This window comes from Equus przewalskii, chromosome 2 (assembly GCF_037783145.1).
Source record: "Equus przewalskii isolate Varuska chromosome 2, EquPr2, whole genome shotgun sequence".
Lineage (NCBI taxonomy): Eukaryota > Metazoa > Chordata > Mammalia > Perissodactyla > Equidae > Equus > Equus przewalskii.
Genome location: NC_091832.1, coordinates 67,174,444 through 67,187,547, shown reverse-complemented (window position 1 = coordinate 67,187,547; position 13,104 = coordinate 67,174,444). Strand labels below are relative to the sequence as shown.

Sequence of the window (13,104 nt, the reverse complement as noted above, 5' to 3'; positions counted from 1 at the left end):
ATACTAAAATTATCTTTATATTTTACATTATAAAATTACATTTATATTTTAGTTTAGCCTATACACCCACCTAGCGCCCCGATTTTGGCTACTGCTGCCTAGGGGACACCTTTAGATTGCCAGGCTCTGGTGGCCAGTGGAGGTTATGCTTGCAATTCCACAAGACTATATATTTGCATACTTTTAAAAGCAATTTCCTGAGAGTCTGGCTTCTAGCTGCTGGAATTTAGGTGCTGAGATCCTCCCCTTTGGGACACTGACAGGCCTTGGCACATTCTCAACTACTTGGAGGTATCAAAAATATAATACGCTGCTTGGACAAGCACAGAGATTTGAGAGACAACCAAGAGCTGGGGCAGGCTGAATGACAAGATTCATCTCCTACATAAAACCACTCCTTCAAGACTGGGAGAGGTGGTTTGTTTCATCTACTACATAGAAACAACACAGAGAGTCAGTAAAATGAAGAAATATAGGGATATGTCCCAGATGAAAGAATAAATTAAAACGCAGGAAAAAAGTTAATGAAACAGAGATAAATAATTTACTTGATAAAGACTTCAATGTAATCATCATAAAGATCCTCACTGAACTGGGGAAAGAATAGATAAACACAGAGGAAACTTCAACAAAGAGATTGGCAATATAAGAAAGTAGAAAATAGAAGTCACAGAGCTGAAGGATACAATAATTGAACAGAAAAATATAATAGAGGGCTTCAATAGCAGACTAGATGAAGCAGAAGAAAAGATCAGTCAACTAAAAGACTAGGAAGTAGAACTCACCCAACTAGAGAAGCAAAAAGAGAAAGGAATGAAAAAACGTAAAGACAGCTTAAGGGACTCGTGAGACAACATCAAGTGAACCAACATTCACATTATAGCACTCCCAGATGCAGGAGAGAGAGAGAAAAGAGGAGAAATCTTATTAAAGAGATAATGGCTGAAAACTTCCCTCACATGTGAAAGGAAAGGGACATCCAGATCCAGAAAGCGCAGAAAGTTTCAAATAATATGAAGCAAAAGGGGCCCACACCAAGACATTATAGTTAAAATGTCAAAAGTTAAATACAGAAGAGAATATTAAAAGTAGCAAGGGAAAAACAAATTGTTACATATGAGGACACCCCCATAAGACTGTAAGCAAATTTTTTAACAGAAACTATGCAGGTCAGAAGGGAGTGGCACGATATATTCAAAGTGCTAAAAGAAAAAACTTCCAACCAAGAATACTCTACACAGCAAAGTTATCATTCAGAATTGAAGGGGAGATAGAGTATTCCAGACAAACTAACCTAAGGAATTCATCATCGCTAAACTGACCTTACAAGAAATGTTAAGGAACGCCTTTAAACTGAAAAGAAATGGTGCTAATTAGTAACAAGAACACATATGAAAGAATAAATCTCACTGGAAAGGTAAATATATAGTAAAGGTAGTGAAATAATTACTTATAAAGATAATATGAAGGTTAAAAGAGAAAAATAGTAAAAAATAACCACAATTACAATAATTAGTTAAGGTATTCACAAGATAAAAAGATACAAAATGTGAAATCAAAAACTTAAATGTGGGGAGGGGAGAGTAAAAATTTTGAGCTTTAGAATGGGATCAAACTTAAGTTGTTATCAACTTAAAAATGGATCATTATAGATAGAAGTTGTTATATGTAAGCCTCCTGGTAACCACAAAGCAAAAACCTATAGTATATCCACAAAAGAAAAAGAGAAAGGAACATAAGCATACCGGTAAAGAGAGTGATCAAACCACAAAGGAAGAGACCAAGAGAAGAAAAAAGGAACAGAGAAGAACTATAAAAACAGCCAGAAAGCAATTAACAAAATGGCAATAAGTACATACCTATTGACAATTACTTTAAATATAAATGGAACAAATTCTCTAATCAAAAGATATACAATGGTTGAATGGATTAAGAAAACAAGATCGATACTGCCTAGGAGAGACTCACTTTAGATGTAAGGACATATTCAGACTGAAAGTGAAGGGAGGGAAGAAGATATTCCATGCAAATGGAAACCAAAAGAGAGCTGGAGTAGCAACACTCATATCAGACAAAACAGACTTTAAAACAAAGACCACATAAAGAGACCAAAATAGGCATTACATAAAGATAAAGTGTCAGTCCAATGAGAGGATATAACATTTGTAATGCACCCAAATATTTAAAGCAAATATTAACAGACCCAAAGAGAGAAATAGACAGCAACACAATAATAGTAGGGGACTTTAACACCCCACTTAGATCAATGGATAGGTCATCCAGACAGAAAATCAGTATGAAAACATCAGCCAGATACACTTGACAGGTGTTTACACAGCATTCCATCCAAGAGTAACAAAATACACATTCTTCTCAAGTGCAGATGGAACATTTTCCAGGATAGATCATATGTTAGGGCACAAGACAAGTTACAATAAATTTAAGAGGATTGAAATCATATCAAGCATCTTTTCCAGCCAGAGTGGTATAAAACTAGAAGTTAATTACATGAAGAAAACTGGAAAATTCACAAATATGTGAAGATTAAATAACATGATATGAACAACTAAGGAGTCAAAGAAATCAAAAGAGAAGTTTTTAGAAATGTCTTGAGATAATCAAAAATAGAAATATATCAAAATTTATGCCATGCCGCAAAAGCAGTTCTAAGAGGACAATTCATAGTAATAAATACCTACCTCAAGAAACAAGAAAAGTCTCAAATAAACAACCTAATTTTATAACATGAAGAACTAGAAAAAGAAGAAATGGAACCCAAAGTTAGTAGAAGGAAGGAAACAAAGATTAGAGCAAAAATAAATGAAATAGAGACTAAAAAGACAATAGAAAAGATTGATGAAACTAAGAGCTGGTTCTTTGAAAAGATAATCAAAACTGATAAACTTTTAGTTAGACTCACCAATAAAAAGTTAGAGAAGACTCAAATAAATAAAATCAGAAATGAAATAGGACATGTTACAACTGATATTACAGAAACACAAAGGATCATAAAAGACTACTATGAGCAATTTTACACCAACAAATTGGACAGCATAAGAGAAACGGACAAATTCCTAGAAATATAAAACCCACCAAGACTGATTCATGATGAAATAGAAAATCTGAACAGACCTATTACTACTAAGGTAATCAGTAATCAGTAACCTCCCAACAAACAAAAGTCCAGGACCAGATGGCTTCCCTAGTGAATCCTACCTAACGTTCAAAGAAGAATTAATACCAACGTTTCTCAAATTCTTACAAAAAGTAGAAGAGGAGGGAACCCTTCCAAATTCATTTTCTAAGGCCAGCATTACCCTGATACCAAAACCAGACAAGGATGCTACAGGAAAAGAAAATTACAGGCCAATATTTGTGATGAACATAGGTGCAAAAATACTCAGCAAAATATTAACTGAATTCAACAATACGTTAAAATAATCACACACCACGATCCAGTGGAATTTATTACAAGGATGCAAGAATGGTTCAACATCTGCAAATCAATCAATGTGATATACCACATTAACAAAATGAAGGGTAAAAATCATATTAGCTCAATAGATGCAGAAAATGCATTTGACAAAATTCAAGAACTACTTACAATAAAAACTCTCAACATAGAGGGTATAGAGAGAATGTATTTCAATGTAATAAAGGCCATACATGACAAGCCCACAGCTAGCATCCTGCTCAACAATGAAAAGCTAAAAGTTTTTCCTCTAAGATTAGGAACAAGAGAAAGAGGTCCACCGTCATTACCTTTAAAAACATAGTCCTGAAAGTCTTAGGCAGAGCAATTAGGCAAAAAGAAAAGAAAGAAAAAGAGAGAGAGAGAGAGAGAGAGAGAGAGAGAGAGAGAGAGAGAGAGAGAGAGAGAGAGAGAGAGAGAGAGAGAGAGAGAGAGAGAGAGAGAGAGAAAGAAAGAAAGAAAGAAAGAAAGAAAGAAAGAAAGAAAGAAAGAAAGAAAGAAAGAAAGAAAGAAAGAAAGAAAATGCATCCAAACTGGAAAGGAAGAAATAAAACTGTCATTATGTGCAGATGACATGATATTATATATAGAAAACTCTAAATACTTCATCAAAAAACTGTTAGAAGTAATAAATGAATTCATGAAAGTTGCAGGATACAAATCAATACACAAAAATCTGTTACTTTTCTATACACTAATAATGAAATCTCAGAATTTAAAAATCCTATTTACAATTGCATCAAAAATAATAAAATACCTAGGAATAAATTTAACCAAGGAGGTGAAAGACCTATATATTGAAAACTACAGGATATTAAAGAAAAAAATTGAAGATGACAAAAGTAACTAGAAAGATATTCTGTGCTCATGGATTGGAAGAATCAATATTGTTAAAATGTCCATACTACCCAAAACAATCTACAGATTCAATGTAGATTAAAATCTACATTTTTCTGTGGCAAAAAAAGAAGTCTTTATTGATAAATAGATTATAATATCTATAAATAGAGTGATGGGTTTAAGGGGAATAAAAACTCCAGAAGAATCTCAGTCTCTCTCTACCCCACCTCTCGTTCTCAGCTTCTGTCTTCTTATTGGCCATTTTGGACAACAAGACCTTGGTGGGCATGCAAGGCCTTCTTGGGCCTTGGGGGCTTCTATCTTCCTATCCCAATCAAAATTCCAATGGCATTTTTCAAAGAGATAGAATAAATAATCCTAAAATTTGAATGGAACCACTAAAACCCCAAATAGCCAAAGAAATCTTGAGAAAGAAGAATAAAGCTAGAGGCATCACACTCCCTAATTTCAAACTATAGTACAAAGCTCTAGTATTCAAAACAATATGGTAAAGAAATCTTGAGAAAGAAGAATAAAGCTAGAGGCATCACACTCCCTAATTTCAAACTATAGTACAAAGCTCTAGTATTCAAAACAATATGGTATTGGCATAAAAACAGACACATAGATAAGTGGAACAGAATTGAGAGCCCAGAAATAAACTCAAACATATATGCTCAATTAATTTATGACAAATGAACCAAGAATACACAATGGATAAAGGACTATCTCTTCAATAAATAGTGTTGGGAAATCTGGACAGCCACATGGAAAAGAATGAAACTTGACCACTATCTTACACACAAAAATTAACCCAAAATGGATTTAAGACTTTAACATAACACCTGAAACCATAAAACTCCTGGAAGAAAACATAGATGGTAAGCTCCTTGACGCTGGTCTTGACAATGATTTTTTTTAATCTGACACCAAAAGCAAAAGCAACAAAAGCAAACATAAACAAGCAGGACTACATCAAACTAAAAAGCTTCTACACAGTAAAGGAAACCTTCAACAAAATTAAAAGGTAACTTACTGAATGGGAGGAAATATTTGCAAATCATATATCCAAGAATGAAATGATATCGAAAATATATAAAGAACCCACACACCTCATTAGCAAAAAAACCCCAAACAATCCAATTAAAACATGGGCAGAAGATCTGACTAGATATTTTTCCAAAGCAGATATACAGATGGTCAACAAGTACATGAAAAGAAGCTCAACATCACTAATCATCAGGTAAATGCAAATCAAAACCTCAATTACATAGCACTTCACACCTGTTAGAATGGTTATTATCAAAAAGACAAGAAATAACAAGTGTTACTCAGGAAGTAGAGGAAAGGGAACCTTTGTGTACTGTTGGTTGGAATGTAAATTTGTGCGGCCACTATGGAAAACAGTATGGATATTCCTCAAAAAACTCAAAATAGGGCTACCATAGGATCCAAAATTTCCACTTCTGAGTATTTATCCAAAGAAAACAAAATACTAACTTGAAAAGATATATGCACCCCCATTTTCTTTGCAGCTTTATTTACAATAGCCACAATATGGAAACAATCTAAGTGTCCATCATGGATGAATGGATAAAGCAATTGTGGTATATGTATACAATGGAATATTATTACGCCATAAAAAAGAATGAAATCTTGCAAGTGTTGACAACATGGATACACCTTGAGGGCACTATGCTAAGAGAAAAGCAAATACCATAGAATCTCTTTAATAATGCAATCTAAAAAAAAATTAACCTTAGATAGAGAGAAGAGATCAGTGGTTGCCCGAGGCAGTGGGTGGGGGACATGACAAATGGGTGAACTGCCAGTTTTATTAGTTTAAACAAGTTGTTAATAAAAATGAAAAAAACTCTATTTATAGTCACATAGTTTAATCAATTGTTACTTTTATACAATCACCAAGAATGAATACTTTGAAGTTCCTTATGAAATGCATTGACCCAATATAGCAGTTATATCCATTTCTACTATACGTGTTGACCCATTTTGAAAACGTTTTTTGGTGTTTTGCACAGGAAAGTATCATGCAAAGTATATTGGATGGATAGTTTTAAACTGCTTTATGCTGTTCTCTGAGAATCTAAATATCAAACTATAAACAGGAAAATTAAATCACCCTCACACAACATTCTTCAGGGATCAGGTAAGTATGTAAATTATATCTAGTCAAAAGGATGAGAGGAAATGCTTTCTAGTTAAATATAAATCAACTCAAAGAAAACAAGATTTACTCAAAAGGACTTTTTTGTTTTGTTCTAGAGATTTTTTTTTTTTTTTTTTTTTTTGGTGAGGAAGATTGTCCCTGAGCTAACATCTATGGCAAATCCTCTTCTTTTTGCTGAGGAAGATTGTCACTGAGCTAACATCTGTGCCCATCTTCCTCTATTTTGTATGTAGGACGCCACCACAGCATGGCTTAATCAGCAGTGTGCAGGTCTGTGCCCAGGATACAAACCAGTGAACCCCGGGCCACAGAAGCTGAACGCATGAACTTAACCACTATGCCACCAGGCCAGCCCCTCTTTAGAGATGATTTTAAATAACCCATGACTGAATAGAAGTACTTACCCATTAATAGTGATAATAATGAATGTAAAATTCAGGCTTACTCAGTGAGATGTTCAGGATTACTGATAGTAGCAGAAAGTGCCAGAAAGGGACACCGAATCATAACAAGTAGATGTTCCCAAACTTCTGCTCCAATTTCTCCCCCAAGACAGTGAACCTGTCAATGTGGTTAAATAGATTTAGTGTAAAATCAGTTACCCTTTTTTCCAAAATGTTAACAGATTGTGCTATCAGAACCTATTACTCCCTTCTCTCCCCACATTCGATAACGTTCATTCACCCACTGACAAACTTAGTCAAACAAACCAACACGAATTTGAGAGGAATTAAAGTGGATTTGAATGTGCCAATAATTGGATTATTTATTAATAGTGTATCAAGAGATGACACTCTATTATGCATTATAATAGCTGAACTAGAATAAAGATTATTACAGGCCATGGTAATAACACTATAAGCAAAAACAAACAAAAGAATACATTTTACAACTCTTATTTATAAACGAAATAATGGCCTAATTACAGATCGTCATAAAAAGATAATAGGATGAAGAAAAATATCTATAAAAATAAAAAATTTACTCATGTGTCACTAATCCCACCACTGCAATACAGACAACAATGCTTATAAAATAAATTAATTTGAAATAAATTGACTACTCCAGGCTTTAGTCTGTAAATGTATGTAGAGCACTTATTCTACACTTGTTAGAAATCTCAAGAATGCCCAAGAGTCCCCTGACTATAAATGGGGCGAGATGAGTGCAGTGACTAGCTCATTCATTGTTATATTTGTCACGATGATATGTGCAGTTAACAATAATATATGAAAGCAAAACAACTTTACATGACTTGATTTTAAATAACTTTTGTAAGGTTCTCAACCAATAATAAACTTTTATATAGTAAAATTAGATCCTTATATATATTATACTCTACGTTTAATAGAATTTTAAAAAATTTTAAAAACCAAATCACTCAATTTCAAAAGTCCAATGCTTATGTTTTGTTTCTGATTTTTACTGAAGAACTTCTCCTTTATGGGTCACTATGAAACAGATACTGTGGAGAGGTAAAAAGAAGTTTTCAAAGAGCTTTTAGTCAAAATAGGAGAAAACGAAAAAGAAAAACACATGTAAAGGACATCAGAAATATATTGATAACAGGCCATTTTAATAAAGTACAATTATGAGTGTTTGTTTGTTGTGCCAAAGAATGATAAATCAGAGAGGAACGTGGAATTTATAATGATAAAGTGAGCACTTTGTAAGAAACACTTATTAGTATTTTAAGCAAAGATGCAAAAGATAAGATTTAACATAATTTTACATAAACAGTTTGAAGCTTTTTTATTCAGAGTTACACTTGAGAACATTTAATCTTATTTTTTATATTAAGGATAGCTCTGTATGCCAGTGCTGTATTAAAAGCTCAGAAAAGTACTCAGCATTTTAAAAGCATTAAAAGCCCAGAAAATGGAAGTAGGCTGCCTGTGTTCTAATCCTGTCTCTACCACTTAACATGGCATGAATTTGGGAAGCTAATCTCTCTTTGCCTCAATTCAGTAGCCATAATAATAGTACCTACTTCACAGGTTTTTTTTCTGAAGAGTAAGTGGCTTTATAGCTGAAAATCATTTAGAATAAATATCTGTAGTAAACATTAAAATAAAGGTAGCTATTATAATTTTATGCATAGCAATATGTGTAATATAATGATTTACATCCGTCAATCTTTGTATTCTTTTTTAACCTTTATTTTATGGTGAAATATAACATTCAGTAAGTTGTATAAAATGTAGACTTTCATATTAACAAAGAAATGTTCAGATTAACAAAGTAAAGCAAACATCCCCATAAATCAAGATAAATATTTCCAGCACCTCAGAAGTCCATATTACAACAGCATCCTTTCATAGTTGCTATGTTGCTTTTTTAAAATTATGACTTCTGGGGCCAGCCCCATGGCTGAGTGGTTAAGTCTGTGGGCTATGTTCTGGTGGTCCAGGATTTTGCCAGTTCAGATCCTGAGCATGAACCTAGCACCACTTATCAAGCCATGCTGAGGCAGCGTCCCACATAGCAGGACTAGAAGGAGCTACAACTAGAATATACAGCTATGTACTGGGGGGCTTTGGGGAGAATAAAAAAATTTCCCCAATAAAATTATGACTCTCTTTTCATTATACTTCTTCATATAGACATGTGTGTATTCATAAACAATGTATGTTGATTTTGCCAGTTTAATAAGGTTTTGTAATTAGAATTACATGCATGTGTCCTTTTGTGTCTAGCTTCCATTGCTCGATATTACGGATTTAAGATTATTCTATGTTGTACTCATTTTCATTGCTCTATCTAGTCTCTTGTATGAATGTACCACATTTTGCTTATTATTTCCACTTTGATGGACACTTGAGTTGTTGCTATGAACATTTTATCCATGTCTTCTAGTCTACTTGTGTGGGAGTTTTTTAATTGTCTTATTTTTGAAGATCCTAAATCTTGTTTTCCTAGTTCCTAGATGTATAGCTAGAATTGGAATTCCTTACTCATGAAGCAGTGTCATCTTCATTAGATTTTGTCAAAACAGATTCCAAAGAGGCACCCATCAGCAGGGCATGAGCCTTCTCATCGCTCCACTTCCTTTGCAACACTTAACACTGTCAGATTCTGATTTTTACTGTCTGGTGGATGTATCTCATTGTAATTTTAATTTATATTTTAGTTAAGTTCCTTTTCAGGGGCATATTGAACATTTGGAAATCTCCTTTTGTGAGTGGCTTTTCTCTTAACATTTTAAAGGAAGTTTTTATATATTCTTAATGAGAGTTCTTTGTCAGTTATAAATTACAAAAACCTTCTACTCAGTGGCTTGTCATTTCATTCTCTTAATGATATTTTGATGAATAAAAATTCTTAATTTTATGTAGTCAAATTTGTTCATCTATTTTATTTTCATAGTTTGCGCTTTTTGTGTCTTGTTTAAGAGAATTTTCTGTACTCCTAAGTAATGAAGATATTCTCTTCAGATATTATATTCTAAAGTTTCATTCATTTGCTTTCATATTGGTGCTTTTAAACCATTTGAAATTGATGTCTGGGTATGATGTGAGGAAGTGATCTAATTTTATTTATTGTCCATATAGATTCCCAATTTTTCCAATACTGTTTGCAGTGCCGTGTTTTCCTTAAATAAAATGTCTATGTGTAGTTCTATTTCTAGGCTCTCTGGCCCATTTGTCTATGGACAAATAGATGTTGTCTTGACTACCATAGGTCTATAATAAACCCTGATACTTGGCAGAGCTGGTTTCTTCACCTTGATCTGTTTTGTCAAGTGTGTCTTGACTACTTTTTCCTTTTAGCAATTTCATGTAAATTTCAGAATCAGGCAATCAACTTCTTCCTCCCCCAACACACGCACATACTCATGTATACACACACACATATACACATACTATCATAGGACGGGAAAAAATTCTGATATTTTTGTGATTGCAGTCAATTTATAGAACAATTTGAGGTCATGATAATTAGTGTGTCCAAATTAATCTGTCATAATCATAATCATAATCATAATATTGAATTCTCCAGTACAAAAGCATGGACTATTTCTCCAGGTTCTCTATTCATTTTACTATTGTTTTTTAAAATTCTTTCTAAATATCCCTCAGCAAAGTTTAAAGATTTCTTTATAAAAGTCTTGCATATCTTTTTAAAGATTCATTCCAAAGTATGTCATATATTTTATGCTATTATAAATGCTATTAAAATGCTTTTTTATCTCATTTTCTCACTGAGTGTTGCTGACTTGAAAATTATTTATTAATTTGAATTTCAAAGAATGAAAAATATAAGGACATATTCTTGACCTAAATGTAACCATTCTAGAAATACAAAACAAAAACTATAGTAAAGAATATACATATTTGAAAATTAAGAAATATACTTCTAAATAACCAATGGATCAAAACTAAATAATGATGGAAATTAAAACATATTTTAAACTGAATGATAAATACATGCAATGTTTCAATGTTTCAAAAAGAAACGTTTCAATGTTACTGCTAAAGCAGCGTTATAGGATTAACATATAGTGCTCAATACGTCAATGTATTAGAAAAGAATACATACATGTGTTAGAAAATAACTCAAAATTAATGTTCAAATTACATGTCATCTTCCTAAATTTACAGCTTCCCTATTTTGTTTGCTTGTTTCAGTCTGCTTGCTTGTTTTTTTGCTTATCTGTATTCTGCTTTTTATTTCCTTCCTGGTGGTATTCATCAAACTAATCCTAGCCATAGGATGATGCATTTTTTTAACCAGCAAAAAAGAAAACATGGCTGATGTCAGTCGTCAATGCATCTGGTGATAGGAAAAAGGAAAGTACCCCTTAAAAGACAGTTGGTTCAGTGGGCTAAAATTTCTTTGGCTAAAAAGAAAAAATCTATTACTAAGTAGTCACGATGTGTCCAATGATTTGTGAGATACTCTTTCCCTGCTACTATCACTCTTGACCTAGAATTTTTTCCATTTTTCTTATTCTCAGCTCCTTCCAGATCTATCTTTTACCATCAGCACATAAATTCTACCCCCTCCATAAACTGAATTAACATTTATTTTAATAACTATATGTATAATTGTCATTTTATTAAAATACATGAATTACATATGTTTTTATATACATACAAATATTTAGTTGGGATAATTGTAATGAAAGGTGGCATACCTCATCAAATATGACATATCTCATTCTTTTCACCCATTTTTGATTATGAGGTGATAGCAGGAGTATTTCCAAACACTGAGGCACTGTCACCAATATCTGTTAAAAAAATTAGGGAATCATGGCCTTGATTATCTTAAAAAGCTCAAGTTTTAACTTTTAAACATTAATACAATATTTTGGATGACACAGTATGTTCATACTGATATTTCCATTAAAACAATAATCTCATTTTTGAAAAATAAAACAAATTTGTGTCACAGAGGTATGTTGCTGTTAGTACATTCAAAAAGGGTTATGTTCAATTCATCAAGAAATAGTCTCCCACATCGTACACTGACAATATGAAATCATCACAACATGAAACCATCGCTATTGAAGGAAGCTACTCCCTCATGTTGAAATTTCAGAAGAGAAAATCGTTCCACTTTGTATAGAAAATATAATTATTTGAAAGTTGACCCAATTCTTATATAAGAAAAATCATATAAATAATCTGCTCAAATATAAATATATCTGTCAGGGTAACTGTAAACTTAGTTTATACTCATATTGAAACCTTGAAGCGCCTACTGAAGTGCCATAACGTTTGTTATTATTCTTTGTGTGTGCATGTCTGTAACGTACCTGACAATTCAAGGCGTCATGACGGTAATCTCTTGTAAAAGTTCCACACACCACTAATCCTTTTGGCAGTGCTTTGGTAAATAAATTGCAGACAGTTCCCACCACTTGATTAACAAGAGCCTGAAGTCATAAAAGACATAATCTGCTATTCAGTAATTATTGACAGCACTGCAAAATTTGTTTACAGTAGACAAATGTCTGGAACAACTTGCATGCAAAAACGTGCAGTACCAATTTTATATAACTCTTTCTTAGTAAAGGAATTACTTTGCACCAAATGCTTCCTACTGGCTTTAAAGTTTTCCTTAATGTATAATATACAGTGCTTGATGATGTGATAGCTAGAAACAATAAACTAACAACAATCTTGGCCTCATAAATGTGATATATATTTATACAGGTGATGATGATTATTTATTTAAAAATCCAATTGGCTATGCAATGATGAGCATATTATCAAACTTCACTAAGCCTCAGTTTCTTCATCTGTAAAATACGAGGGCTGCAACATGTGATAGAGGTGATCCCTCCCAACACTCGCCTTCTGAATCTCTTCTCTCTGTACATCTTTAAGGCTTGCAGTTAAATATTCTCCTAGGGAAAGTGAGAGGAAAGAATACCCCAAATCCCTTCTAGATGAAGAGAACAATTCTGATTTAGCCACGATCTTCTTGACTTTATTTTACACAGCTTGCTGTAAAGGAAGAAGCCCACAGCACTTGCAATAATCAGGGGTTATTCCACAGGGCATTTGTCCAACCACAGAGGCGGCAAAATTACGAATAGCTGCTCTCCGTCTCTCTTTCTCATGATCTTGTCTACACTCTCTTAAGTCATGTAATC

The 13,104-nt window shown here is 33.1% G+C and overlaps 1 protein-coding gene across 10 annotated transcripts in view; it reads right to left on the bottom strand.

The window, feature by feature from the left end:
• LOC103556794 (probable ATP-dependent RNA helicase DDX60) overlaps positions 1 to 13,104 on the bottom strand; it is a 108,460-nt gene that overhangs the window by 51,333 nt on the left and 44,023 nt on the right. For all 10 annotated transcript variants that reach the window (XR_011536882.1, XR_011536883.1, XR_011536884.1 and 7 more), the window contains exons 18-20: positions 12,262 to 12,381; positions 11,638 to 11,733; positions 6,946 to 7,061 (exon numbers count right to left, since the gene is read on the bottom strand). Coding sequence is in view for 4 of the 10 variants with exons in the window: in XM_070608187.1 (XP_070464288.1) it covers positions 6,946 to 7,061; positions 11,638 to 11,733; positions 12,262 to 12,381 (332 nt within the window). In the remaining 6 variants the exon portion in view is untranslated. The remainder of the gene's footprint in view (positions 1 to 6,945; positions 7,062 to 11,637; positions 11,734 to 12,261; positions 12,382 to 13,104) is intronic.